The following is a 25,469-nucleotide window of genomic DNA, read 5'->3' as shown; positions in this document are numbered from 1 at the left end:
AAAAATTACTGCCAGGGATACGGACACAGAGTGAGCCAAAGACTAGTAGTTTCCAACGAATATTAGTGATATCAGAGTTTAAATAGAATTAAGATTTAATCACAGGTGGTGGCTTGCAGCCAAATCCAAGACCATGTCCCTCTGGCCTGGGTAAAAACTGTGATGTTGGAGACTAACCGCAAGGGTAGAGTTATCGTATTTTCTCCAACCCCATCATTGCCCCTCGTAAAAGGCAATATCGAGAACCTGAAGCCAACTGGATTGATCTGTGACCATGCCCCAAATCAAATGGGAGAAAATATCTTCATGACTCAAACAATGGATGGTAGGGTGATTTGAGGAGCCCTCTCTAAGAAAATCGTCGTATTTCTTAATGTTATGATAAGTGGAAGGTGTCCAAGAGAAAGTTAAGGTGCTGTAGCCTGACTTAGCATAAAGGGGGCATTTGGATCCTGTGGTTAAACTGGCATAAATAGTCATGAGAAAATGAGGACTCATAAGCTATGGGAAAGTTGGGCAAAAATGGAGCAGGGCAGCCTAAGACAAATTAGATTTTGGAGGTGTTTGTATGGGTCATTAATAAAAGAAGGAAACCAAATACAGGTTATATTCGCTTTTTCTTGCCACTGTAACAAATTAGTACAGACTTAGTGGCTTAATACAGCAGAAGTGTATTAAGGGAGGTCAGAAATCTGAAATCAGTTTCACTGGGCTGAAGTCCAGGTATGAGCAGGGCTATGCTACACAGCCCTATATGGAGAACCAGCTTCCTTGCTCTCCCAGCTTCTGGAAGCTACCAGTACTCCTTGGCTGTGTGGCTTCTTCCTCCACCTTTCAAGGTTATTCCGACCTCTGCTTCCATCATTACATCTCTCTCCTCTGACTCTGACCCTCCTGCCTCCATCTTATAAGGACTCTTAGGATTACCTTGGGCCCACCCCGATACTCCAGAATAATCTTCAATCTCAAATTCCTTAATTTAATTACAGCAACCAAGGCTCTTCTGCTCTGTGGGGTCTTTATATGTAATATATTCACAGGTTTCAGGGATTTTCCCATCTTTGTGTGAGGGAAATTATTTAGCCTGCCACATAAGTCCTTGTTCACTGATAGATAAACTTAAATGTCTTTCAAGAAAAAAAAAATCAGAATAGGTGTTCTTCCCTTTTCCACAAAGTTCTAGAAAATTTCTGGTATTTGTGCTTAACTTCACTGATCTGCAAAAGACCCTAATGGAGGCTAAGAAAGACATGAAACACAATAATCCTGGGAAAAGATTTGAATTCAACTCTTGTAATGGCGGAAGGAACAGATATGAGTGGAAGGAATTATAGCGTAAAGAGGGGTGAGGAGGACCTAGTGACCAGGTAGCCCTAGTGACCAGGTAGCAGGAGGGTGGCGGGAGGTTACTCTTGTCACATTCTGAGCAGGAGAATTGGGGCCGCATGCTGAGGCCTGTTGGATTGGCAAAAGGCTGGGAAGCCCTATTTTCTGAGCTTCATCAGTGAAATTTTGCCTGGCCATTGTACTAAAGAATTGGAGGTTGTTTGAAGGGAGCATGGAAAGGTAGCTGTTCAAAAACAAAAGGTGACTGTTCATACCACTGGCCCAGACATAGCACATGTGCAGACCACAGTGAGTTTATGCTCTATAACACATGAGAGGAGCAGCTGTGGTAAAATGATGCTGGAAGCCAGTTGTGAGTGTATAAAGTCTTGAGAGTCCCTTGGCCAGCCAAGAGCCAACATTCTCAAAACTAAACCAAGAAAGATTTCTTGGAGAGGTTCTGGCAATTTCCGCATTAACATGGGGACAGTAGAGACTGGTACCCTGGCTCACAACACCTCCTTATATGAAAGACTTACTTGACCGAAGGAGTCAACTTTTCCAGATTAGCTTTATAGATTATCAGGTTCTAAATAGAATGGCTCTCCCATTCTATTGGGAGAATACTATTCATACTGTCAATGGCTTTGACAGTATCCAATATAGTTCAAGTTAATAAGGAAGCTCGATAGGCACTAGAGAGTTCAGTGCTGTCATTGATCTGGAAATTTTTTTTTCCCAATCCCAGTTTCTGAGGGAAAAAAAAAAATCTCGATTTGCCTTTACCTGAAAGACCATAGATTCTATTTTAACAGTTCTTGCACAATGATACGTTAATTCCCTCACCAGTAACCAGAATTCCTATGAAGGGACTCAAACTTACTGATATACTGTAGATTAGATATTCTAATCTACAGCTTTGATGATTAATGATAATTGGGCTTACAGAAGAACAGGCTGACAAATGGAACTGGCATAACTCATGACAAAGTGAGACTAGCTTGTAAATTCTGCAGATTTGTAACGGGGTAAACTAACAGAAAATTTGAAGAATCAGGGATCTTTCCCAAATGATGAAAAATATTCCCCAGATGCACCCCTAAAATGAATAAGAAATGTAATACTTGTAGAACTCCTTGGGTCCTGGAGAAGTCATATATTTGGGGATATTATAAAATGACCCCAAAGAGCAGGAGCTTCTTTAGGTATTCAGTGGATAAGAGTACTGAGTGTAACTGTGAATGCCTAAGGTGTACAAGGTGCTTTCCCCAAACAGTGACAAATACTCAAAGAGGTTGGAACATCATGCCCAAAGCCAGTAGGGGCAACAGAAAAACAGCCTGAAGGCTGACCATGCTGACTTAGTCTCCACCATTAGATACTCACTTTCTGAAATGGCAAGTGGCTTGCTAATAGAGATTGCTTGCATCCCTGAAAGACATTTGAGACCTAGAATCCCTGTTAGACGTTGGAGAACCTCAGAAAACACTGACAACATAGAGTCTGTTCCAACACTCTGATTAAATGCAGGGTTTTGCTGAAACACTCTTAAGTGGGGTTATACCAGAGGCATCCACCAGATGCATGAACGGGATCCCTCATAACTGAGATTCTCCTGCTTTATCTCCTCTGGTGTTTCACCCTTGGTGGAAGAAATCACGGGACCGACCTGTGATTCCTTGTCAGAGCAAGTCCAGCAGTAACAGGACTTGGAGGCAAGAACACTAAACAGTGGAGAAGGAACACCTTTGGGAGGCTGCCTCCTCCCAATCTCTTTTGTAGGAGAGTTAACTCGAATAGAACAAAAATCAAAACCACAGCGCCAGAGCGTGTCTTCCTAGTTGGCCAGGTTGTATTCTTTTGAATGACCTTTTGAAAAGGTGCCAGTGACAGTGAGTCATTCATCACTCATGTAGACAGGGTCCACCATCCAGTGTGCAACCCGCCACATTAAGAAGACTTTTTCCTTCGACTAAGTTTGTTGGCTTTATCATACGATTCCATTTCGTCTTGACCACTTGGTCTCAAAAGCAAGCGTGCTGATCATATGCTGGGAAAGCGCCAACTCTCATGAAAATCTCCTTTCAACATTTTCAAAGTAAATCGTGATTTCCTTAATTTTCTCATTCAGATTTGCCATTTCCCCACCCCTGCAAAGATGGGCATCTATATTAATAAATACCACACAATTTCTCATATTTTCTTTAAAAGTTTCCAAAGCTGATGTTTTCCCCTTTTTTGCTAAGTCTACAAGATCTAGATTTAATTTTTCTGCCATAAGAGAGGAATCAATAGATGATAATTTGTTTTGCAATTTAGATTTGTTCATTTTAGTGTCCTAAACCCTGAAAAGTGTCAGCAGAATGTGAAGATTTTGAATTACGAATAATCTTCCTTATTGTTCTGACTTTTATCTGTCTCTCTACCATTGAGCCCAAGTTCATCTAATGGAAATTGGATATTCAGCCATGGGCATGAGTACTACACGATTTCGCATGATTTTATATCTTTTTTGCATTAAGGAAAACAAGCCATCTGCGTATCTATAATTAGCTAATATATTCAGCATTGGCTCCTGTAAACAAGATGCAGGTGTAAGTAGTGCTGAGGCATTTTGTGCCCAGTGTTGGCTTTTGCTTGTGGGAAAAATTACTCTCACTTGTGAAATAAAAAGATAAGAGTTATAAGAAAAACCTTTTTAATTGTATAAAATGTTTGCTGCACTAGTGGCCTATTTATAGCTGTATGACATTCTAAGATCTCATCTTAGGCAGCAGAAATCTTTGTTCTTAAGTACTAATTCGCTTGGCGTAGGACATTTGTGCCGACAGGTGGACTGTAAAAATTGGCTTTGTTTCAAAATTGTGAAGTTTAGGGTAAAAAAATGCGTTCTTTAAAAAAATAACATGGTATGGGGCGCCTGGGTGGTTCAGTCAGTTAAGCATCCGACTTGATCTCGGCTCAGGTCATGATCTCACGGTTCAGGGGATCAAGCCCTGCATTGGGCTCTGAGCTGACAGCATGGAGCCTGCTTGGGATTCACTCTTCCTTTCTCTCTTCCCCACCCCCCCAACTTGTGCTCACTCACGCTCTCACTCTCTCTCTCAAACTAAATAAGTAAACATTAAAATAATAATAACAATAATAATAGTCCATTCCTGCTATGTGCCAGGTACTCCTCTTGGCCCTGGACATTCAGCATTCAGCAAATTAGGCAAGATCTTTGCTCTCACAGTGCTTATATCCCTCTAGGTGGGGGTAGGGCAGGACTCAACAGGTAAGTATATGAAATGTATCCGGTGGTGAATGGGAGCAAAGGAGGAATACCAAGAAGGAGAGGTAGACCAACAGCAGAGAGGGGGCTGCACAGGGTAGATGGGCTACTTTTGAGGGTTAATCGGGTTGAGTGGACACCTGAGTGATGGAAAGGAAGCCATTCTGTGGAGTCTGGGAGAACTCCTCCAGCCACTCAGGAACTTCCAGAAACCCAGAAGAACAGAAACCAAAAGTAGAGAGGAGAGAATGCCGATGAGTGGAAGCAGAGGGAAGACAGGGACTGGTCGCATAGGACCAAAGGCCAAGGTTAAGGATCTTCTGAATGTGATGAGATCATTAGAAGGTTTTGAGCAGGAGTGACGTGGTCTGACTATGTATGTTTTAAAACAATGATTCTACTGTGGGTGCAGAATTTTAAAACAAAACAGTATTCTTCCCTAAGTCCTCGGCCTCGACCAGCCTATTAAAAGCTGGAAGTATAACTGTCACCTTCCTTTTGGTCTAGAAAAAAATTGTATGCAAAAATACACATAATTCATTTGAAAATTATTAAATAATTAAAATTGGAAACCAAAATAATTAAAATTAAAAGCATGCATGTATTCAGTACTCTTTTAAATGCATTATTAGAAAATGATAACACAAAAAATACAAAAACTTGATTTTTTTTTTAAATCTAGGATTTCATATGTTGAAGATTTTTTTAAAAGAGTTTAAGTAAGGGGGGGCCTGTGTGGCTCAGTCAGTTGGGCCTCCAAATTTCGCTCAGGTCATGATCTCGCAGTTCTTGGGTTCTAGCCCCGCATCCAGCTCTGTGCTAACAGTTTGGAGCCTGAAGCTGGATTGGGATTCTGTGTCTCCCTCTTCTCTGCCCCTCCCCAACTCACACTCTGTTTCTCTCTCTCTCTCTCTCTCTCTCTCTCTCTCTCTCTCTCTCTCTCTCAAAAATAAATAAAGGTAAAAAACTTAAAGAAAAAGAGTTTAAGTAAGAAATTCTGCTGAGAGCTGAAGCCTGAGATAGAGTAAAGCTGGAGTATTTTATTATTTATAATTGGGGTTCCGGCCATTTAATCTGGTGCACTCCAGAACTAAAGATCCTTCAACAGGAGTGATTAAGCTAAAGAAATAACAATCACCTCAATCCCTGTGGCTATTTATATTGGAAGGTGGACAGTCAGCAGGGTAGGTTCTTGGAGCCCACAACTCTCGGTGAGTTATAAGAAAAAGCCATTTATTGCTAAAAAATTTAAATTGGAAGGAAATAATTGAAAGAACTGAATGCATCACAGTCTTGTGGGAGAAGGAAGAAGAGACGTTTCGAATTGCTCTCTTTTAGATATATACATTTGCAGCATACTTATTGATACATGCATATCATCATACATACACTCATTATATATTGTACAGTATGTCAAATATTATAACACCTGTATATAAAATAATAGACATGTGTGATTTAGTACTACCCACTTCCTAAAATCACCAGGAGAGGACTTCTGAGATAACCACCCACGTGATGCCTAGAATAAAGTCTCCTCCGTTAAGGATGACACATAGGTTTAGGATGTACTGCATTGCCCTTGAGGGGATTTCTTAGAACGTAACTTTTTTTTAATGCAAAAGCTCACAGATGCACCAAACAAGTGTATTTTCTTATTATACCAAGATCCAAGTGTCATATAGATGTTCTGCTTGGGCTGATGGACAAAATGAAGGGCGAATAACATTGAATCAGCTGAGCAACATCGTTGAATAACTCCTCTTTCACGATGCCGTGTAGCAGACGGTTTTCCCTGGTAACAGCTTTCTTTGTGTTCCGTAGAAACGTGTGAGAAAATAAGGTTGACATGTTCCAGTGTGTGGATTCTCAAAAGAACTGGTCACAATGGATGCATCTGACAGACGTCTGGCAGGGGTGGGGGGGTGGGGAGCCCCAGGGAGCTGAGTGGTGGAACTTATGTTTTTTCTCTTTTGCTCAGCTTGTGGGATCCCCTGCAGCCTCCACCCACTGATTCTGTGGGGAGAGCTAAATGCAGAATCACAAGAAGGACTTTACCAGTCACCTTGCTGGGGCTCAGTCAGAGCACAGAGCAGCAGGAATAAGCAAAGCAAAGTAGATTTAAGCAAATGGTTGAGAGTTGTAGAAAAATTCATATGCGTGTTAAACTACTTACAAATTCCCCAATGCCAGGAAAACGGTTGAGGATGTTTCGTATCGAAGATACCCTTCTACACTACCCACAGTGTCTTCCTTTGTACAGTCTCTCCGATTGATTCTCTTGCCCCGTTGCCGCAACTCCCCGCGTCATTCTTCTGCTCAGGAACTATGAGTGGATCCTCATGTCCTGTCCCTTCAAATATTTCCTTGTTATGTGGTTTTCTGGTCTCATCTTGGCATCCCACAGCACTCCCTGGGCCCCGCCTCCGGGAGACGTTCTGTGCAGGTGGACACCCTTCTCCGCATGCCTCCTGTCTTCTCCAGCCCCCCATGCCCATCCGTCTTCAGAGCCCTCCTCCACGTGGGCTGCAGGAATTGCAGACCGTTGGCCACAGAAGCTTTCTGCAAACTCTCCCTTAGATTCTGTGCTTTTTCTTTAAACTCCCATACATTTTATATTCTACTCCATAAGGTATCTAAGATCGATAATAATAATAATAATAATAATAATAACAATAATAATAATGCCCCCAGCCACACACCATCAGTCCATCAGTCTTTGGGTAAATTTAAGGGCAAAGGAGATACCTCGCTATCTAATGCACTGATGACTACGCTTTTACCCCAACCCTCCCATACATGTGCCCTACTTTAAAAAGTACAGACCTACTGCATCCCAAACATTTTAGAGTTTAATCCTGTTCAAATTGTATGGCTCACTAGTTTTCAAACTTCTTTTTTCAAAGTCTTTTTATTTTATTCTCTCTCTTGAGAGAGAGCGCCCATGCACATGAGAGGGGAAGGGTCAGAGAGGGAGGCCAGAGGATCGGAGGTGGGCTCTGTGCTGACAGCAGAGAGCCCGATGCAGGGCTCGAACCCACCAGCCTTGAGATCATGACCTGAGCCAAAGTCAGATGCCCAACTGGGCCCTTCAGGGCGCACCTTCCCCGCCCCCCCGCCCAGTTTTCAAACTTCTTAAAATCAGTTCAACTCTTCTGTCTTCCAGAACTAACTAACCCACTCCACTTCCCAAGGAGGCTGGTTTCATGAACTTCCTGTGGGCTCCTCAGCACCTTGTATGTTCCTGTGAGTTTCTCCTTTATTAGTCCACGAGATCCTCAAGGGACATACAACAGTGCGTATTACTAAATATCGGTTGAGCCGAACAAGATGGAAATTCCTTCCCCAACCAGTTTTGAGGCCAGTAAATATTGGCCGTTACTACCACCGAAGAGTGGATGAGCAGGTAGATCTTCGGAACATATAGGTGACTTGATAACCTAGAACAGAAAAGACATATGCGTGACGAGAAAAGTCTTAAGCGAATTTTATATTCCGTACAATTTTATAGGTATAATAGAATAAGTCTTACTTGACACAGTTTATTTTTTTAACATATATCATTGTTTATTTTCAGTCTCATTATTTATTTATTTATTTATTTATTTATTTATTTATTTATTTATTTAATATGAAATTTATTGTCAAATTGGTTTCCATACAACACCCAGTGCTCATCCCAACAGGTGCCCTCCTCAATGCCCATCACCCACCCTCCCCTCCTTCCACCCCCCCCCCCCCCATCAACCCTCAGATTGTTCTCAGTCTTTAAGAGTCTCTTACGGTTTGGCTCCCTCCCTCTCTAACTTTTTTTCTTCCTTCCCCTCCCCCCATGGTCTTCTGTTAAGTTTCTCAGGATCCACATAAGAGTGAAAACATATGGTATCTGTCTTTCTCTGGATGACTTATTTCACTTAGCATCACGCTCTCCAGTTCCATCCACGTTGCTACAAAAGGCCAGACTTCATTCTTTCTCATTGCCACATAGTATTCCATTGTGTATATAAACCACAATTTCTTTATCCGTTCGTCAGTTGATGGCCATTTAGGCTCTTTCCATAATTTGGCTATTGTTGAGAGTGCTGCTATAAACATTGGGGTACAAGTGCCCCTATGCATCAGTACTCCTCTATCTCTTGGGTAAATTCCTAGCAGTGCTATTGCTGGGTCACAGTGTGGAGGTTCCTCAAAAAAATTACTTGATACAGTTCAAATTGTCAAAAATTTAAATGTTTAACTTAAAAATAAAATAAATGCATAGGAGAGTTTTCTCTAGACATCTATCGTAACTCCTTTGCAGGGAATATATTACATTTATTTTAATGCTCATTATTTGTTATAACCATGGGCTATCTAAGGTACAAAATAATTTTTCTATTGTGTCTATGTATTTAGCATAATTTTATATTTTAGAAACATATTATTTTCTGTTTGCAGTAACAAAAGAACAGCAATTTTTAAAATGTGTGCTTTTATAATGCCAGTGAAACAAATTTAAACGAGGGGCCGTGTCTCTCATAAATGCTTTGCCATCTGTCAGTCAACCAAAATCTACTGTGTGCTGATTACCCACATACCTGTTTATTATAGTTAAAGGCCAAAAATCTTAGTAGGTCATGATGCTTTCAGTGATATTTTTTGCTCTACCTGCAAAATTTGATCTAGAATTTGACCATTTCTTAGCACTTGGGCTCTCATTACTCCTATCCAAAGCTACCGTGTCTCTTGCATCCGGACCATCTCGGTGACCCCTACCTGGTGTCCCTGCTTCTGCCTTTGGGACAGTGTGCTCTCTACATGTCACATACAGGTGTGTTCAGTCACGCTCTCGGTCTCATGTTCCTCAAGGTCAACCCAATGCTCTTACAGCGGCTAACGCCTCCCAGACCTAACCCTGCCCTGCCTGGCAATCACTCTCATCCTCTCGCCTTCACTGTACTCCAGCCACCCTGGTCTCCTTGCTCTTCCTTGGGACCTGTTGTCACCGTCTCATGGCCTTTGGTCCCTGCTCGAGTGTCGCCTGACCACAGCACTCAGACTGCACACTCCCATCTTTTTCTCCTGCTATTTCTTCTTTATGATTCTTATCCCTGGAGAGGATCCCAGTTTTTGAGGGGCTTAAACCTTATACATGTTGGTGGATCATCTTTAAGGATCCAGATTATTACTAGAAAATTGCTACATCCTCCTTCAAATAAAGCTATCTCTGTTCTTCACTATTGAAATGGTCCCATTCGCTGGTTTCTTTACTCAACTTCCAATTCTCGTACAGGTATGTGAGCTCCTTTGAGGGAGGGGCTTCGTTCAACTCATCCACCCCCGGCCCCAACTCCCAACAGTCCACTCCGTAAGTGTTCTTTAATGAGGGACTGTCTAATCAGTACAACAGTGAAAGTTTGGGGGGTAATTTTTGTGGGCTTCCTCTAGTCACATTCTAAGATAGTTTCATAATTTCCAAATAGCCAAGTTGAGTCTCTGCCTTGCGGGGTTTGTGTTTTCAGAATTTATATGTGCTCATCTAAAATACTCTTTGACTTGCTGAACACTGCGTGAACGTAGCGTTGTGGTTCACGAAATTATGTTGATTGAGTTCAGTTTGGAGCACAGTCAGGGAGATTTTTATTTCAGGCATCCTTTGTGATTCCCGCTACTTTGTGAGGTTGTATTCCATATCTACAAGGGCAAGCACAAACATCGTGCCAGATAATAGAAGCCATTAGACTTATTTGGAACATGGTGAGTGTGCCTGAGTGGGGTCTTCAGGAAAGGAATTTGTGGAATCGCTTGAAATTCTTCCTTGTTAAAAAAAAAGAAAAAGAAAAGTAAGGGCCTTTCCTGGGGGCTCTTAGAAAGGAATGTGGAGGCCCGCCTTTTGCACACACCAGTTCTCAGAACCGAGTTCAGTTTGTGCAGAATGTCAGCGTCGGCTTCCAGATGGACAGTTCTGAGGCCCCTTTGGCCTCCGCACTGGCTTCCTTGGTGGGCAGCAAGATTTTCAATACAGGATCCTGATGTCCTTCCACTTCGACTGACTGCATTTCATTCTGAGACAGGGAAATGGCTAGAGAAGTTCAGTGTTCGTGATCAGTTAGCAAAAAAAAGGGATGGGAAGGGCCAAGGACTGTGGTAATGTAATGTTTGTGGTGTCTTGTGATTTTTTAAAGTGTCCTGTAAAATGCGTCACTGTGTGCAATCATGATTCCCATTCAGACTAAAATAAAGGTCTTTTCCCCCTCTTTCTTTTATCTCTTTAAATAACAGGATCATGAGCGTGATGAGGAGTCAGAATGTTGAATTGCTACAAAATAGGTCATTTCAGAGATTTTCATGAGAAATGGTTTTCTTTAACCAGAGTTACGGACAGGAACCGATTACCAGTCCATAACTGAGACAATATCAGCGACTTCTCTAGAATTGAGGATAGCAAAAAAATGGAAAAATGTTCAGAATCACCCTTCGGAAATGTGCATTTTGTCATAGGGATAGGCGGTTGCCTCAGTGATGGTCCTCAGTACCTGCTGAGGACACACTGAATAGGGTGGGAGCTGCGTTTGGAAATCTGTACAGGGGACAAAGATTCTCGAAATGTGTGGAGGCTTTACAATGGGAAGCATAAGGGAATTCAAGTCACAGTGATAATGTATTTGTAGACTTCTTTATATTTTCCATATGATTTTCAAAAACCACATAGTTTCCTGCTAGACACAGTTGGAGTCAAAACCAAAACCACTGCACGCCCTGTACCACGGCAGGGGAGTAGCACTCGGGAAATCTACATGCGACTAGAACCTTCTCGGTCATTTCTCTTGCTACTGGTTGGATCTTTTGTTGCTGGTTGCATCATTGTTTTTAATCTGTTCATTAGAAATTGATTTCTTAAATCAAAAGATGGTCTTTCTCTCTTTGTGCTTAATAATTCTCTCTGTATTTCAGAAAAATACCTTCTTTTTCCCAGTGACTAGTATCACCTCATAATTATTTTTAAATGCCTTTTTTTTGGTCAGTTAATTTACCATAACAAGACAAACCATTGCACTTCTCTTCTTTTTCAAATATAGATTAATTCCTGTACTTACCTTGAAAATGTACCTAGCAAGATATGTCATATGTATGGTAATGATGCAGCACCCTGTGGTAGTTTTTTAAATGACTACAGAATAGAGTTTCAGAGTAAATATATTTCTTTTTAAATCTCATTAGTTATACACCAGGTTGGATTAATGATCTGGTAGATAATAAACAGTCTGCACACTAAATAAAATTTATGAAGCTATCACTCTGAATTGTATACCTTTCACTGATTCTATCATATGTTATGTCATTATATTATTACGTTAATTCATATATTGACCAGGTAATAAGTCCATTAAGAATATCCTTTAACAAGGTAATACAGTGGGTGGTTCCTTGACAGATAATATTTGTTGAACTCTTTGTTAAATAATTCACACTTGAAGTTTCATTTACTCCTGAAAACAACCCCATGAGACAGGTTCACATTTTGTTCGCGTTTTACAGACATTTAAGGAACTTGCCTCAGGGGACACAGGTGGAAGAGAAGTAGAATGATTCGAACCTTATTGCTTCCGCCTCGAAGCCAGCACCCCCTCCAAACACTGCAATACACTTGCTCCCTAAAACATAACTTAAAAAGAAACATAATCCATCTTGGTTCAGCTACTGAATGGAAAAACCAGATCATTTTGCACGACTGCAGAGATGTATTTTCTCTCAAAATTCTCAAAAATAATTTCTACCATAACACCAAAAAAGATTTTAGCCTTTATCAGTTGTACTTCTGTCTTGCTCAGAATCAACTACACGTACACACATCAGTTCAACTCTGTGGAAACATTGATCGGTTACCTGACTTTGCTATGCAGGTTAGGGGTGGAATTCGGTGAGGTAAAATATGTATTTTACAAACTGATAACTTTGCAGTTCCTATATTAAAATTGAAAAGTGAATTTCAGGTACCTCTGGTTAAGCTTCTGGTTTTAGATCCACAAACTTTGTATCTTCCAGTAGCTTTTTTATGTTTTACTTTTTTTTTTACTTTAGGGAGAGAGAGCCAGTGAGTGAGAGTGAAGGAGAGGGGGCGGGAGGGAGGAAGGGAGGAATGGAAAGAGAAAGAGAGAGAGAGGAAGAGAATGAATGCATCCCAAGCAGTCTCCATACTCAGGGCAGAGCCCGACATTGGGCTTGATTCCAGGACCCTTGGACCATTACCTGAGCCAAAATCAAGAGTCAAACGCTCAACCAACTGGGCCACCCAGGTGTCCCTCTTCCAGTAGCTTTTTAAGCAGAGAAAATTATTTAATTTTTAAACATTAATAGGGAATATAAAACAACTATATCCATTTTTATTGTTTAAATGAACACCACTGAAAAATAACAGTTAATTAAAAATTTACTAAAATCACCAAGCCCGAGGTTCCTCTTTGGTAAACCAGCTTTTGGTAAACCATTTCTCAGATGTGGTGAGTTGATTGCTTATAAGTATCTGAAGCGAGAGGAGGTACTATATATTATAATTCTGCAGTCCATTATTTAAATTTACTTTGCGTTTCAGGTCCAGCTTAGTTTCTCTTAGAACTAAACCAGAAGCCCAAAGATATATCTACTTTGCTTAAAACCAAGCAGATCCTTGAGCGGTATGGAAATGTCTACCCAGGTCCTCAGCTGTTTGAGGATCTTACCACCAATGGGTTAAAAAAAAAAGGCTACTTACTCCAACCTCTTCCTCCTTCTCCCAGCTAATTCCAAATTCCTTCCATTTCATTTGCAGAGTCGGTGAGCAATCTCTTATTGCCAAGAACAACTATAACCCATCCTTGAGGGTCTTGCTATCCTCAAAGCAACTTTTCATAGTATTTCTCTGAATGAAGATAGGAACCCCCAAGAAAAATTCTATTCTCTGTTAAAGTACTATTTAACCCACTATACATCATCATCATTATCATTCTACAAAAACTGTCATGAGCTTGCAAACACTGCTGTAATTGGATATGTTCTAAATTATTCATTGATGTTGATGTCATTTTAATGATAATAGCTGATTCCTTGGTAAATATAGTTTATTCTCAATAAATGCAGAGAATATCAAGAGTAACAAATTCATTAAGTGGCAAGGCCCCATTTTTTTACAATGGGTGATATTGCATTACCTGCATTTTTCCTTTCTTTAATTTAATTGCTCATCCATTTGCTTCCTGATTTAAAAGGCTTATATATGGTCTGCCTTGTAATGAGAGGACAAGGAAGAAAACCATTGCATCCTACTCTTTGTGATTTTTAGATACTTTTAGTTCTAGAGTTTAAATTGTAAAAACACTTTAAAACAGTGGGTTATTGTATGGCAGAGGTGTGGAGGCTGTCTTCACTCTCCCTGATACACACTGGGTGGGCTTCACTGATTCTGTGCAAACACATCCCAACTTTCATCCTCAAGAGACTGTCTGTGTCAGGCTGAAGAATGCCCGCTCTCTAAACAACCTGAAAGGACAGGCAGAGGGCATAGTTTTGCTTTGTTTGATGAGGTGATCTTTTTATTTCTCCTGCTGTGGGGTTCATCGGCATCCATCTTCCTTACTTCTTGTAGACTGATCTCTCAGTCTAGATCCCTGAAGTTTACAGCAAAGCATAAAAATAAATAAGAGCTATTATCATAGGAACAGTTGACCAACGTGGACCATCTAGCAGAGAATCATTTAAGAAACGAATTTAAGATTGTCTACTCAGGTTATGTATCAAAAGGCCTTTCCGGTCATTCTTTGAATCTATTAAGTCCAGGAAAGTAGCAGATAGGAAATTTATTCCAGGTCTAACTCGAGCTATTGCTTTCCCTTTATGTATTTCAACATTGTTGGTTTTTATTCAGTTATTTGTATTAATGTAAGTAAATCTGAATCACGGGTCAGCCTTGCAAGAGAAGGAAACACAATGAAATACCACCACAGTCTATTAGAATGGCCAAAAGCCAAGAAACTGACAATACCAAATGCTGACAAGGATGTGGAACAAGAATTCTCATTCGTTTCTAGTAGGATGCAAAATGGTACGGCCACTTCGGAAGACAGTTTATCAGTTTCTTACAAAACTAAACATACTCCTAGTAGATGACCCAGCAATTTTGCTCCTTGGTATTCACCCAAAGGATTTGAAAAGTTATGTCTACACAATAACATGCAAATGATTGTGTATATCAGCTTCGTTCATAATTGCCAACACTTGGAAGCAACCATGATGTCCTAGCAGGTGAGTGGATATATAAAGTGTGGTACATCCACATAATGGGGTATTATTCAACACTAAAAAGAAAGGAGCTATCAAGCCATGAAAAGACATGAGAACAATCTTAAATGTGTATTACTGGCTGTAAGAAGCCAATCTGTAAAGGCTAGATACCAAACGATACTAAAGCTGTGATATTTTAGAAAAGGCCAAACCATGGAGAAAATTAAAAAACAATCAGTGGTTTGGGGGGTTAGGGTAAGGAAGGAAGGAATTGGTGGAGCACAGAGCACTTTAGGGCAGTGAAATCATTCTGGATGATACTGTAATGGTGGTTACATGTCATTATACATTTGTCAAGACCCACAGAATGTACAGCGCCTACAACACCGAGAGTGAACTGTAATATAAACCATTGGCTTCAGGTGATTGTCGGTGTAGGGTCATCATTGCTACTCAGTAAGTTTTACAATGGGGAAGCCCTGTGTATGTGTGGGGCAGGTGGCACATGGGAACTCTCTGTACTTTACTGCTCAGTTTTACTCTGAGTGCAAAACTGCTCTAAAAATAATGTCTATTCTATATTAGCAAAAATAAGAGGGAGAAGGAAGCTACCATGTGACGACCTAGCGCACTATTCTTCCATTCGCCTGATAAATAGTTCCTAACTTCCTTCCATGTGGCAGATGTTCTTCTTGTGCATTTTATTTTATTCTATTTTACATATATCAGATACATATGATATGGTATGACATTTTATGAGCCCTATTTTAGTAAATATTAAATGTAGACTTTGGAGGAATTCTCCATGAGGATGATGGAGTGAGAAAGGGGAGACAGTGAACTGGCCTGGAATGACAGTTGGTGGGGGGGGCCAGAACAAAGGCCTCTGCCTGCTGGGTGTGGAGTGCCCAGTGGGGAGCATACATGGAAAAGAGATTGCTGGCCATTTAGTGGGAGAGAAAATACAAGTGTCATTTCGAAGAGGAGAGTTCCCCCGATCGTTTTTTCAAAGGGAACTTGTACTTTATTAGTGTTTAACATAGGTTTATCTGGAGTCTTATAAGAATTTAAGGTTGGGTACAAGCAGAAACAAGAAGAATCGGGTGCCAGGAGAAATTGATGGGAGGCAGGATACAGGGGAAAGACAAAGCAGGGGGGAAGTGCAGAGAACAGCACCCGGACCATCCACAGCAATCCACAGCACCCAGAAGTCCTGCCATGGATAGAGACCCTTCAAGAGAACTCAAAGTCCACCTCTCGCTTCCTTCCTGGTCCTTTAGGGATGTGGGAGACAACAGGAGGAGGCAGAACCAAGGGCCTGACCATCACATTTCATGTGTGTGAACTCAGTTCTGACTAATGTTTGACTTCAGGATTCCAAAATTCTTAGATAAAATTCAACACAAGAAAACAAGAGCTTTTTATGTGTACCATCTGGTGACCGCCCCCCCTCCACCGGCCCCCCGCCAAAAAAAAATAAGAGCAAAAGAAAAAGCTTATCATCTCATTTGTGTTTCTCTAAGTAGATTAAAATAAAACTTAAGACTTCATTTTAAATTTAGAACTATGGCATTAATTAGGGCCACACCGAAAACATTGTGTTCGCATGGAACCATTAAGCATTGATACTGCATTTGTTTTGAATCCTTTTTCCTTTTTAATGCTTTGGAATAATATTTTAATAGCTTAATTCACTAAGTTGTATGAATGGGAAATATGTTAAAAATTAAATACTAATTATACAATATAGCTAAAATATAGAGATAGATAGATAGATTTGCTACACCAACTGCTTTTAATTATAACCAGTCAATTGTAGAAATGGCTTTATTAACTCTTTTTTAATGGTTTCATCATTATTAAGATCATTAAACCCAAATAATTTTAAAGTAAAGCACACACATGCAAATAAACACACATAGAGAAAACAATACTTATAGCTTAAACTTTTGTACAAATGGAATATCCTGTCTGAAATATTATGATACAGTGGGTGTGGCTGTAACCCAGATGCATCTACGGGACATGGTCACAGTGATTACAAACTTTATCTCTCTTGAGTGGGCACCAAGCAAGCACTGGTAAAACTGTACATCAGGGGAAAGTTGTTTGCTGCTTCCTTCTCGCATTTTTAGTGGACCCACTGACATGCTTGGCCACTTTCCCTGGGTTGTACCTACTACCACCAGCTGTGCAGGAACGTCACAGATGCTAATGCCCTCCCTAACAGCCCCGTCCCATGTCCTTCCCTCTTCTGCCCCTGGTCCTGCTCTGCCGAGACATGACATATGTGAAATACCATATTCGTTTCCCAGATTAGGGACTTTGAGGCCAGGAGTTCTGGGGGGATTGCAACTTTTTCTGTTTCTGTTTTGTTTCGTTTCATTTCTGTTTTCGTTTTGTTGGTGGATGAAAGTAATTCCTACAGCATATTCGGATTTATCTGATGGCCCACTTCCTGTGAATGGTGTATACCCTCATTTTATCTCTAAGCTGGTATAAAGAGCTGCGGTAGCCACTGGAGACATTTGTACACAGAAAGCATTTTGTTTATTCCCCCCCCCCCTTAAATGAGGGATATTACTCAGTTTCGAAAAGTCAAGTTCCAACAAATCTGAGAAACACTGCTATCACAGGTAAGAGTCTCCCTCCTCATTCACTCAACAGATATTTGTTGAACATCTGCTATGTGCCTGGCACTGCACTTGGGGTAGGGTAAGAGATCCCTCAGTGAACAAAAACAGACTTGCCCTGGGGCACCTGGGTGGCTCAGTTGGTTAAGTGTCCAACTCTTGATCTCAGCTCAGGTCATGATCTCGCAGATAATGAGATCGAGTCCCACATCAGGGTCTGCGCTGGCAGCATGGAACCTGCTTGGGATTCTCTCTCTTCCTCTCTGTCTGTCCCTCCCTCTCCCCCACTCACACTCTATCTCTCTCTCTTTCTCTCAAAATAAATAAATCAATATTGGGGTGCTTGGGTGGCTCAGTCGGTTGACCTTCCGACTTCGGCTCAGGTCATGATCTCGCGGTTCCTCACTTCAAGCCCCTTGTTGGGCTCTGGGCTGACAGCTCAGCACCTGGAGTCTGCTTCAGATTCTGTGTCTCCCCCTCTTCTGTCTGCCCTTCCCCAGCTCATGCTCTGTCTCTCTCTGTCTTTCAAAAATAACAAATAAACATTTTTTTAAAAAAACCTTCATAAATACTGAGAAAGAAAAGAAAAAAAAAGCAGACTGGCCCTCCAAGAACCAAGATTCTAGCAGATAGTCCCCGACAAGATACATAATAAAGAAGTTAGAACCTGACAAGGGATATGAAGAATTCTGTAACGGATTAAGGGAAAATAAGAACTGTATCGGGGAGGGGTACGGATCAGGGTGCAGTTTTAAATAGTGTGGGTGGAGTAGCTTCACAAAGAAAGTCACATTTTCACACCTTTGAAAGGGTGGGGGTTTAGCCATGTGCTCGGCACATCTGTGGGATGAATGAGTTTTCTGTGATAAGACAACTGAATAGGGAAAGTGCCAAATTATAATGGTTCGTGCCAAACCGTAATTTTTCAATCCCCAAGGGACGTTGAATTCAAAAAAAGAAGACAGTATTACTGAAGGAGCTGTGTTCTTTTTTCCATATAAATGCAGAAATATTCAAATCCAGCTTTGCTAATGAAAACTCCATGAAACAGTCTGTCTGTTAACAAACCCATTTGTTTCCGTTTTAATTTAAAAATCGGACTAAAAGGACAGCGAGAAGACTCATCTAGAAACATATTGCAAGGAGTTTTTTTTTTCCATGTACTTATTTTAAAAAAAATCAAAACTATTTTGGCTAACAAGAACATCAGAATTTAATGTGACTTTGTTAATTAATCTAATACCTGAGTTAAGCATGACATGCGTTGGTCTTAGTGTTCCAACCGGCTCTAATTGTGACTTTCTTACTTTCCCGAGCTTCTTAGATGAGAGTCCTTGTGTCCGTCCTGGTTTCTCATTTACTTCTGGTTCCTTTGAAATGCTGAGAGAATTTTCCAATTAAGCCTAATTTTAACATTTTGCACATCAGTCCCACAGCCCGTTAAGACAGAGGTTAAATGTAATTAAGTCTCAGGAGTGAGAAACATCTTTCGTCCTCCTATCTACTTCATGCAATGAGTATGTGCCATATTTTTATAGAGAAATGTCCACCCATTATGAAGTTACAATCACCTTTCTTAAAATCTAGAACTCGAAAGGAAGTATGTTTGACGTTTTACCGCTGGGGTATTCCTCAAAGTGAGGCGATCACATCTCAGGAGAACACGGGTTTGCTTGCTTTTTCCTTTGTGGGCTCTAATGCAGTTCAGTGAAATGCATTGTAGCGACAGCTTCACAGGGAAAAAACCTGTTTTAGTTTACGTGGCGACAGCTTCTGACTCTCTAAGGCAAAAGTTGTTCCCTGTGCTCTTGCAGATAAGGAGACAAGGAGGCATCCAGCTCCTGGTGGACCTGCTAGATCATCGGATGACGGAGGTCCACCGTAGTGCCTGTGGGGCCTTGAGAAACTTGGTGTATGGGAAGGCCAATGACGATAACAAAATTGCCCTGAAAAACTGCGGCGGCATCCCAGCACTGGTGAGGTTACTCCGCAAGACCACCGACCTGGAGATCCGGGAGCTGGTCACAGGTGAGCATCCTTGTTAACGGCACGCCCGCCTCTCAAGATGAAATCACCATCATCCAGCATGGCAGCAAAAGTGCTAACCCAAGTGTGGTGGAGCAGGGCCTCTCGGAGGGCTCACGCCGTGGGCAGGTCCCAGTACGCATGTGCGGAACAAGGGGCTCCACGGATCATCTAATTTCACACACATGGAGTAGCCAAATTAGAGCATTAGAATCCAGGAACCATTACCCTCCTAAAATCCTATGACCATATTTCAGTTCTGTCCCTTGATTTGGAAGTGGTTCAGCGTCTTACAATACCTATAGGTCATCATTAAAATGGCATTTAACAAAAATTGATGAAAGGACAAAATACGTGAGTGACCGTTAGGAAGGTGGATATTCTTGTTTATAACGTGGCTAGGAAGAGAGGTCTTAGTGTACCTAACAAGAGAGGTCTTAGTGTACTTAACAGTTATTTTCTTGAAAAAAAAAAAAATGTATGCCTAGTCCAGGTTCCCAGGTGATAGGATTACATGTTAGGGAATTTTTCGAATGTGAACATGAGAGAAAGCCTTTCTGTGAACGTAGAACTTTGGAGCTTTGTAAAGTGGAGATCACTAGAGTAGCGCCTCAGAGAGCCATGAGGATTTGAAGAGTGAGAACTTGTAAGCATTTAGCAGTACCTTTCTTGGAATACGTGTGAATGCAGTAAAATCCGTGTGAATGCCATCACTCTCATCCCTCACCTCCGAAATGTGCAGTTATACTTGTTGGAATGCTAACAACAGAAGGGGCCTCAAGATGGGATTTCGGATTACTCCTCTTGGTGACCCATATTGTTGGCGATATTCGGGTTTGGGTTCATCAAAGTTCCCCTGCAAGCGTTTGGCAAACGGATTGCAAAGTTGACTCAAGAAGGGGGTCTCTAATCCTCCGTGATGCTACTGATCTTCCTTCTGTCTTGATTCTAAAACTTCCTTGTAGCTATGCTCATGAGGTATATGTGATCTTGTTTATTTAAGAAAATACTTTACCCAAGCTGAGAGGCATCAATTTTGGCTCAATGTGAGGTCAAGACTCTCAGCCTCAGCGTATTTTCTTAAAGGTACACCCTTCAAGATTATTGTCACATTTCTTTTGCACTCTTAGCTAAATTAGAACTAGACCCCAGTTCCTTTTGTTTTGTTTTGTTTTGTTTTCATTTCTCTAAGTGGAGAATTGTCCTCATGGAAGAATATCGTCATTAAGTTTACAGTGCTATTAAAATGATGTTTCACACCAAACTAATATGGGCCATTAAAGGTAAAACTATTATCATCAGATATTATGATGTGTAGGACCGTTTTGGGGTAAGTTAAATAATTGAAAATGTGCCTTGCCATTATGGTTATGAACCCCCATCCCTACTTTCATATTGAGAGAAAGGACTCAATACGTGTGATGGAAAACATCATGGCGCTTCTGGGCATGAAGGCCGTGCCAATGGGAGCACGAGGCCAACAGAACTAAAGCAGCACCTTGTGCTGTGCACATTATGCGTCCGTTTCATGATTTCAAAATTTTACCGAAATTTGGATTTGCCCCAACACAAACCCTCTTTGGTGGCTTATCTCATTGCCAAGGAAATTCGGCCACATGCAAAAGGCTGAGGTGATTGATGGCTTAAACCAGAAAGAAAATGGCAGCATACCTCTGTCCCATGACATCGTCCACTGCAACATGCTCCTGCCTCTTCTGACATTGGAAGCCACTCCAAAACACTGCTTCTGACAGATGCCGGATGTCTCCCATTTTATGCATCTGGGCAACATGGAAAATTTCTATGTGAGCCTCGTGTGTAAACATCAGAGGCAGGTAACCTCTTCAGAACGTCAAGAAGTTTCCTTTCTTGGCAAAGCTTTGTACCCATTGTCATGTCACGACTCAGTGTTTCTTCATAAGCATGTGCTGGGGGCTGAAACTCAATTCCACTTCCCCTCCTGAAAGAAATGCTGTCTTCTGTCATGACTCCATCCAAGCCACGGGGGCTGAACAGTTCCGGAAAGACAGTGCTTGCTACTTCAGTAGATACTTTCTGCCGTTCCGGAGTCATGGACTTACCATGCATGGCTGAACTTCATGCATGAGTTTTACTTTTCCCAAAGAAAAACATGTTGTTAAAACATTTTGATGGGTTGAAGCCCATGGCTTCTGAGGTTTCCCTGGTAGATACTCTTGAAAAACAATAAGCATCTTGGCAAAGCTACTGCTCCAGAAAGAGAAGTTAGAAGCAAGCATGTGCAAGAACATTCCAGCATGGAAGGAATTGCTGCTGCGGGCCAGTCTGTAATAACAAAGGCTTCTGAACCCCCATGCTGGCAGAAATCTGAGGGTGCCTGGAAACCGGCAAGGTTCTGCTGACTTCTGTTTAGACATAGCATCAGTGATGCAGATCCAGCGAGAGCTGATTCTACTGCCTGAACCAAAGTAAAAGGATTCAAATGAATATCCCTCAAAGAGCTTTAGAGGGTCATTTTCGTCTTCAGCACCATCCCAGCACTCATCTGCCAAGGTGAGCTACGAAAGCTTGGATTCCGTTGGCTCCTGGGGAACTGTGGGAATCCAGTATTTTAGTACAGCTAACTGATTTAACCTCGAGGACATCAAATCGTCCATTTTTCTTATCTTTCTCTTTCCACGCCTCCTCTGAGACTCTTGTCTCCCCGCAAGCCTGGCAGATGCTTTGCTACACTAAGCCCACGGTCTCCGTTCATCCTTATTGTTCATTTCTCAGATGCTTTGGAATTTCTGCGGCCATCAGGCGTGTGCGAACCCTTGGACATCTGCACATGCGGGGCTGATGTTCAGCAGACCCACACCGGCACTGCCATGCTTACGACAAAGCCCACTGTGATGGTTGGAGGCTCTGGTGGGAACTCTCCCACCCATGTAATGCCGGCTGCTAGATATTGAAAGGGAAGTTTCTGACAAATGTGTCCACATTTTAGAAACTTAATTAGATGAGCACCAAGGCTCATGATGGCCCTGGAGGATGGAGTCATAAAAGCTGCTCTTCACTGCTGCTGTCACATTGTCACAAGGACCCTCCTGTTTTTTCTAATATGAAATTTATTGTCAAATTGGTTTCCATACAACACCCAGTGCTCATCCCAACAGGTGCCCTCCTCAATGCCCATCACCCACCCTCCCCTCCTTCCACCCCCCATCAACCCTCAGATTGTTCTCAGTCTTTAAGAGTCTCTTACGGTTTGGCTCCCTCCCTCTCTAACTTTTTTTCTTCCTTCCCCTCCCCCCATGGTCTTCTGTTAAGTTTCTCAGGGTCCACATAAGAGTGAAACCATATGGTATCTGTCTTTCTCTGGATGACTTAGTTCACGTAGCATCACACTCTCCAGTTCCGTCCACGTTGCTACAAAAGGCCAGACTTCATTCTTTCTCGTTGCCACATAGTATTCCATTGTGTATATAAACCACAATTTCTTTATCCGTTCGTCAGTTGATGGCCACTTAGGCTCTTTCCATAATTTGGCTATTGTTGAGAGTGCTGTTATAAACATTGGGGTACAAGTGCCCCTATGCATCAGCACTCCTGTATCCCTTGGGTAAATTCCTAGCAATGCTATTGCTGGGTCATAGGGTAGATCTATTTTTAATTTTTGAGGAACCTCCACACTGTTTTCCAGAGTGGCTGCACCAGTTTGCATTCCCACCAACAGTGCAAGAGGGTTCCCGTTTTTCCACATCCTCGCCAACATCTATAGTCTCCTGATTTGTTCCTTTTAGCCACTCTGACCGGCGTGAGATGGTATCTCAGTGTGGTTTTGATTTGTGTTTCCCTGATGAGGAGTGACATTGAGCATCTTTTCGTGTGCCTGTTGGCCATCTGGATGTCTTCTTTATAGAAGTGTCTATTCATGTTTTCTGCCCATTTCTCCACTGGATTATTTGTTTTTCGGGTGTGGAGTTTCCTTAAAGTCTTTTTGGAATTAGGTTAGATGTGCATACATGAATTAATAAAATAGTGATTTAAGTAGTGAAGCAACTATGCCCTTTACTTCCATTGTAATTCTTCAGCAGGCCTAATTCCGAGTCTAGCAAGGAGTAACAACATGGTACATGATGGAGCCCTGCCAGTACAAGGGAGCTTTTTCTCTTGCATTCCTCTCCCTGAATATTAGCAAATGCATGAAAACCAGTGCGTGTTAGAATACACTGGAAGGGTGAAGTTGCCTTTGAATTCCTCTTTAGATATTTACAAGCTGGGATGTTTTATAAACAAATATTGGAAAGAACAGTGTTGGTGATTTTTTTTAAAAAAATAATAAAGCATGTTTCTAAACGAGATTTTTAGATTAGATAGAGCCAAGCCCTATAACCAGAAGGATCTAGAGTGCCAAATTATAACCAATAAAAAAACTAGAAGAAAGAAATGTTCTTGGAGAGCTTTAAATTATTTACTGAATATTCCTTGGCAAACTGTTTGAACAATAATAAAATGTTAAAATTGAGCTATTTACATGCATTCACATTGAACACATAGACATACATACTTTAAAAAAAAGCTGCCTGTTTGCACTGCGGTGTCTATCCACAGCAGAATATATTCTGCCTCTGCCTATTAGGCCTTGCAATAAATAATTTTCTTCCTATGCAATAATTGCTATGAGATGATCAGAATTTTATTTAAATCCAGTTGAAGCTATTATATGCTAGCAATTACTGGAAATATCCAAATAAACTTTGGTTACAAATTCTGCATGTCCTTTGGGCTTGACTGATATAATTTTTCTCTCTCCAAATATGGATATAATCAACCTAAATTTTGAAATGCCCAACTAAAGATTTCAGAATGCTTTACAAATCACGATAAGCCACTTTTTATTAAACCATAAAACCTAATAAATAACTTTTATTTCTGTTGAAAGCAAGTGTCCTGAAGAGTTCTGCTTCTCCAAGAGCTGTGTTTTCTTCCATCTTATGTTTCAGATACTCGAATAGTCTATCCTGATTTAACTAATGAAAGAGATAAGCCTCAGTTTATTTTACTGACTAGCATTAGGTCCGTTGATTTCAAGCCGCGTCGGTTAGAAGCTGAATTATGTACACCCCACCCCCAAATTCATACGTGGAAGCCCTAACCGGTAGCCCTTCAAAATGTGACTCAGATGTAATTAGTTAAATTAGGATACTAGATTAGGGTGGTTCCTTAATCTCATATAGCTGGTGTCCTTACGAAGAGAAGAAATTTGGACACGGACACACACAGGGAGGGGCCATGTGAACATAAAGGCAGAGATGGGGTAATGCTTTTGCGAGGCAAGGAGCGCCACACAGATGGCCCGAAAACACCAGAACCCAGGAGGGGGGCCCAGAGCAGATTCTCCTCACAGCCTCGGAAGGAACCAATGCCGGTGACATCTTCACCTTTCACTTCCAGCCTCCAGAACTCTGACCATGTAAGTTTCGGTTGTTTAGTTCACTCGATCTGCGGTGGCAGCCCTAGGAATCTATTACAGACCCAGATCGAGGGAGTTTTTCATCTTTTCCCAGATGTGAGCAAACACATGTGTTGGCCCAGGAAAGAAGACAATGCAAATAAATGCAGAACCATGAGGGCGTAATAGTGTTGCCAGGTTTAAAATAAAGAAGACCCTGTTGGCCTCATTCCATAATGCATCTTTTTTTTAATGTTTATTTATTTTTGAGAGAGAGAGAGAGAGACAGAGAGAGAGGGAGACAGAGAATCCCAAGCAGGCTCTGCAGCTGTCAGTGCAGAGCCCGATGCGGGGCTTGAACCCATGAGCCATGAGATCATGACCTGAGCTGAAACCAAGAGTCAGTCACTTGACCGACTGAGTCACCCAGGCACCCATAATGCATCTTTTTAAAGCAATTACTTGTGAAGGATCTGAAGTGGCAAAGATGATAACTTAATGCACTTTAGTATTTTTAATCAAAGTAATGGATCTATATGGTCAAAAAATGAAATTGCAT

At 41.4% G+C, this 25,469-nt stretch overlaps 1 protein-coding gene and 1 long non-coding RNA gene across 8 annotated transcripts in view; both read left to right on the top strand.

Annotated features, from left to right (window-relative positions):
• CTNND2 (catenin delta 2) overlaps window positions 1-25,469 on the top strand; it is a 929,345-nt gene that overhangs the window by 693,082 nt on the left and 210,794 nt on the right. For all 7 annotated transcript variants that reach the window (XM_053906886.1, XM_053906884.1, XM_053906885.1 and 4 more), the window contains one exon: window positions 19,284-19,497. In XM_053906886.1, the coding sequence (XP_053762861.1) occupies window positions 19,284-19,497 (214 nt within the window). The remainder of the gene's footprint in view (window positions 1-19,283; window positions 19,498-25,469) is intronic.
• On the top strand, window positions 21,878-22,540 carry LOC109267797 (uncharacterized). The gene is made up of 2 exons (XR_002080274.2): window positions 21,878-22,026; window positions 22,249-22,540. It is a non-coding gene; the product is annotated as an uncharacterized LOC109267797 (long non-coding RNA).

The sequence above is a fragment of the Panthera pardus genome, unplaced genomic scaffold (genome assembly GCF_024362965.1).
Source record: "Panthera pardus isolate Hobbes unplaced genomic scaffold, ASM2436296v1 HiC_scaffold_2, whole genome shotgun sequence".
Classification (NCBI taxonomy): Eukaryota; Metazoa; Chordata; class Mammalia; order Carnivora; family Felidae; genus Panthera; species Panthera pardus.
Note: the sequence above shows the minus strand (reverse complement) of the source record. Positions and strands in the feature narration are given on the sequence as shown.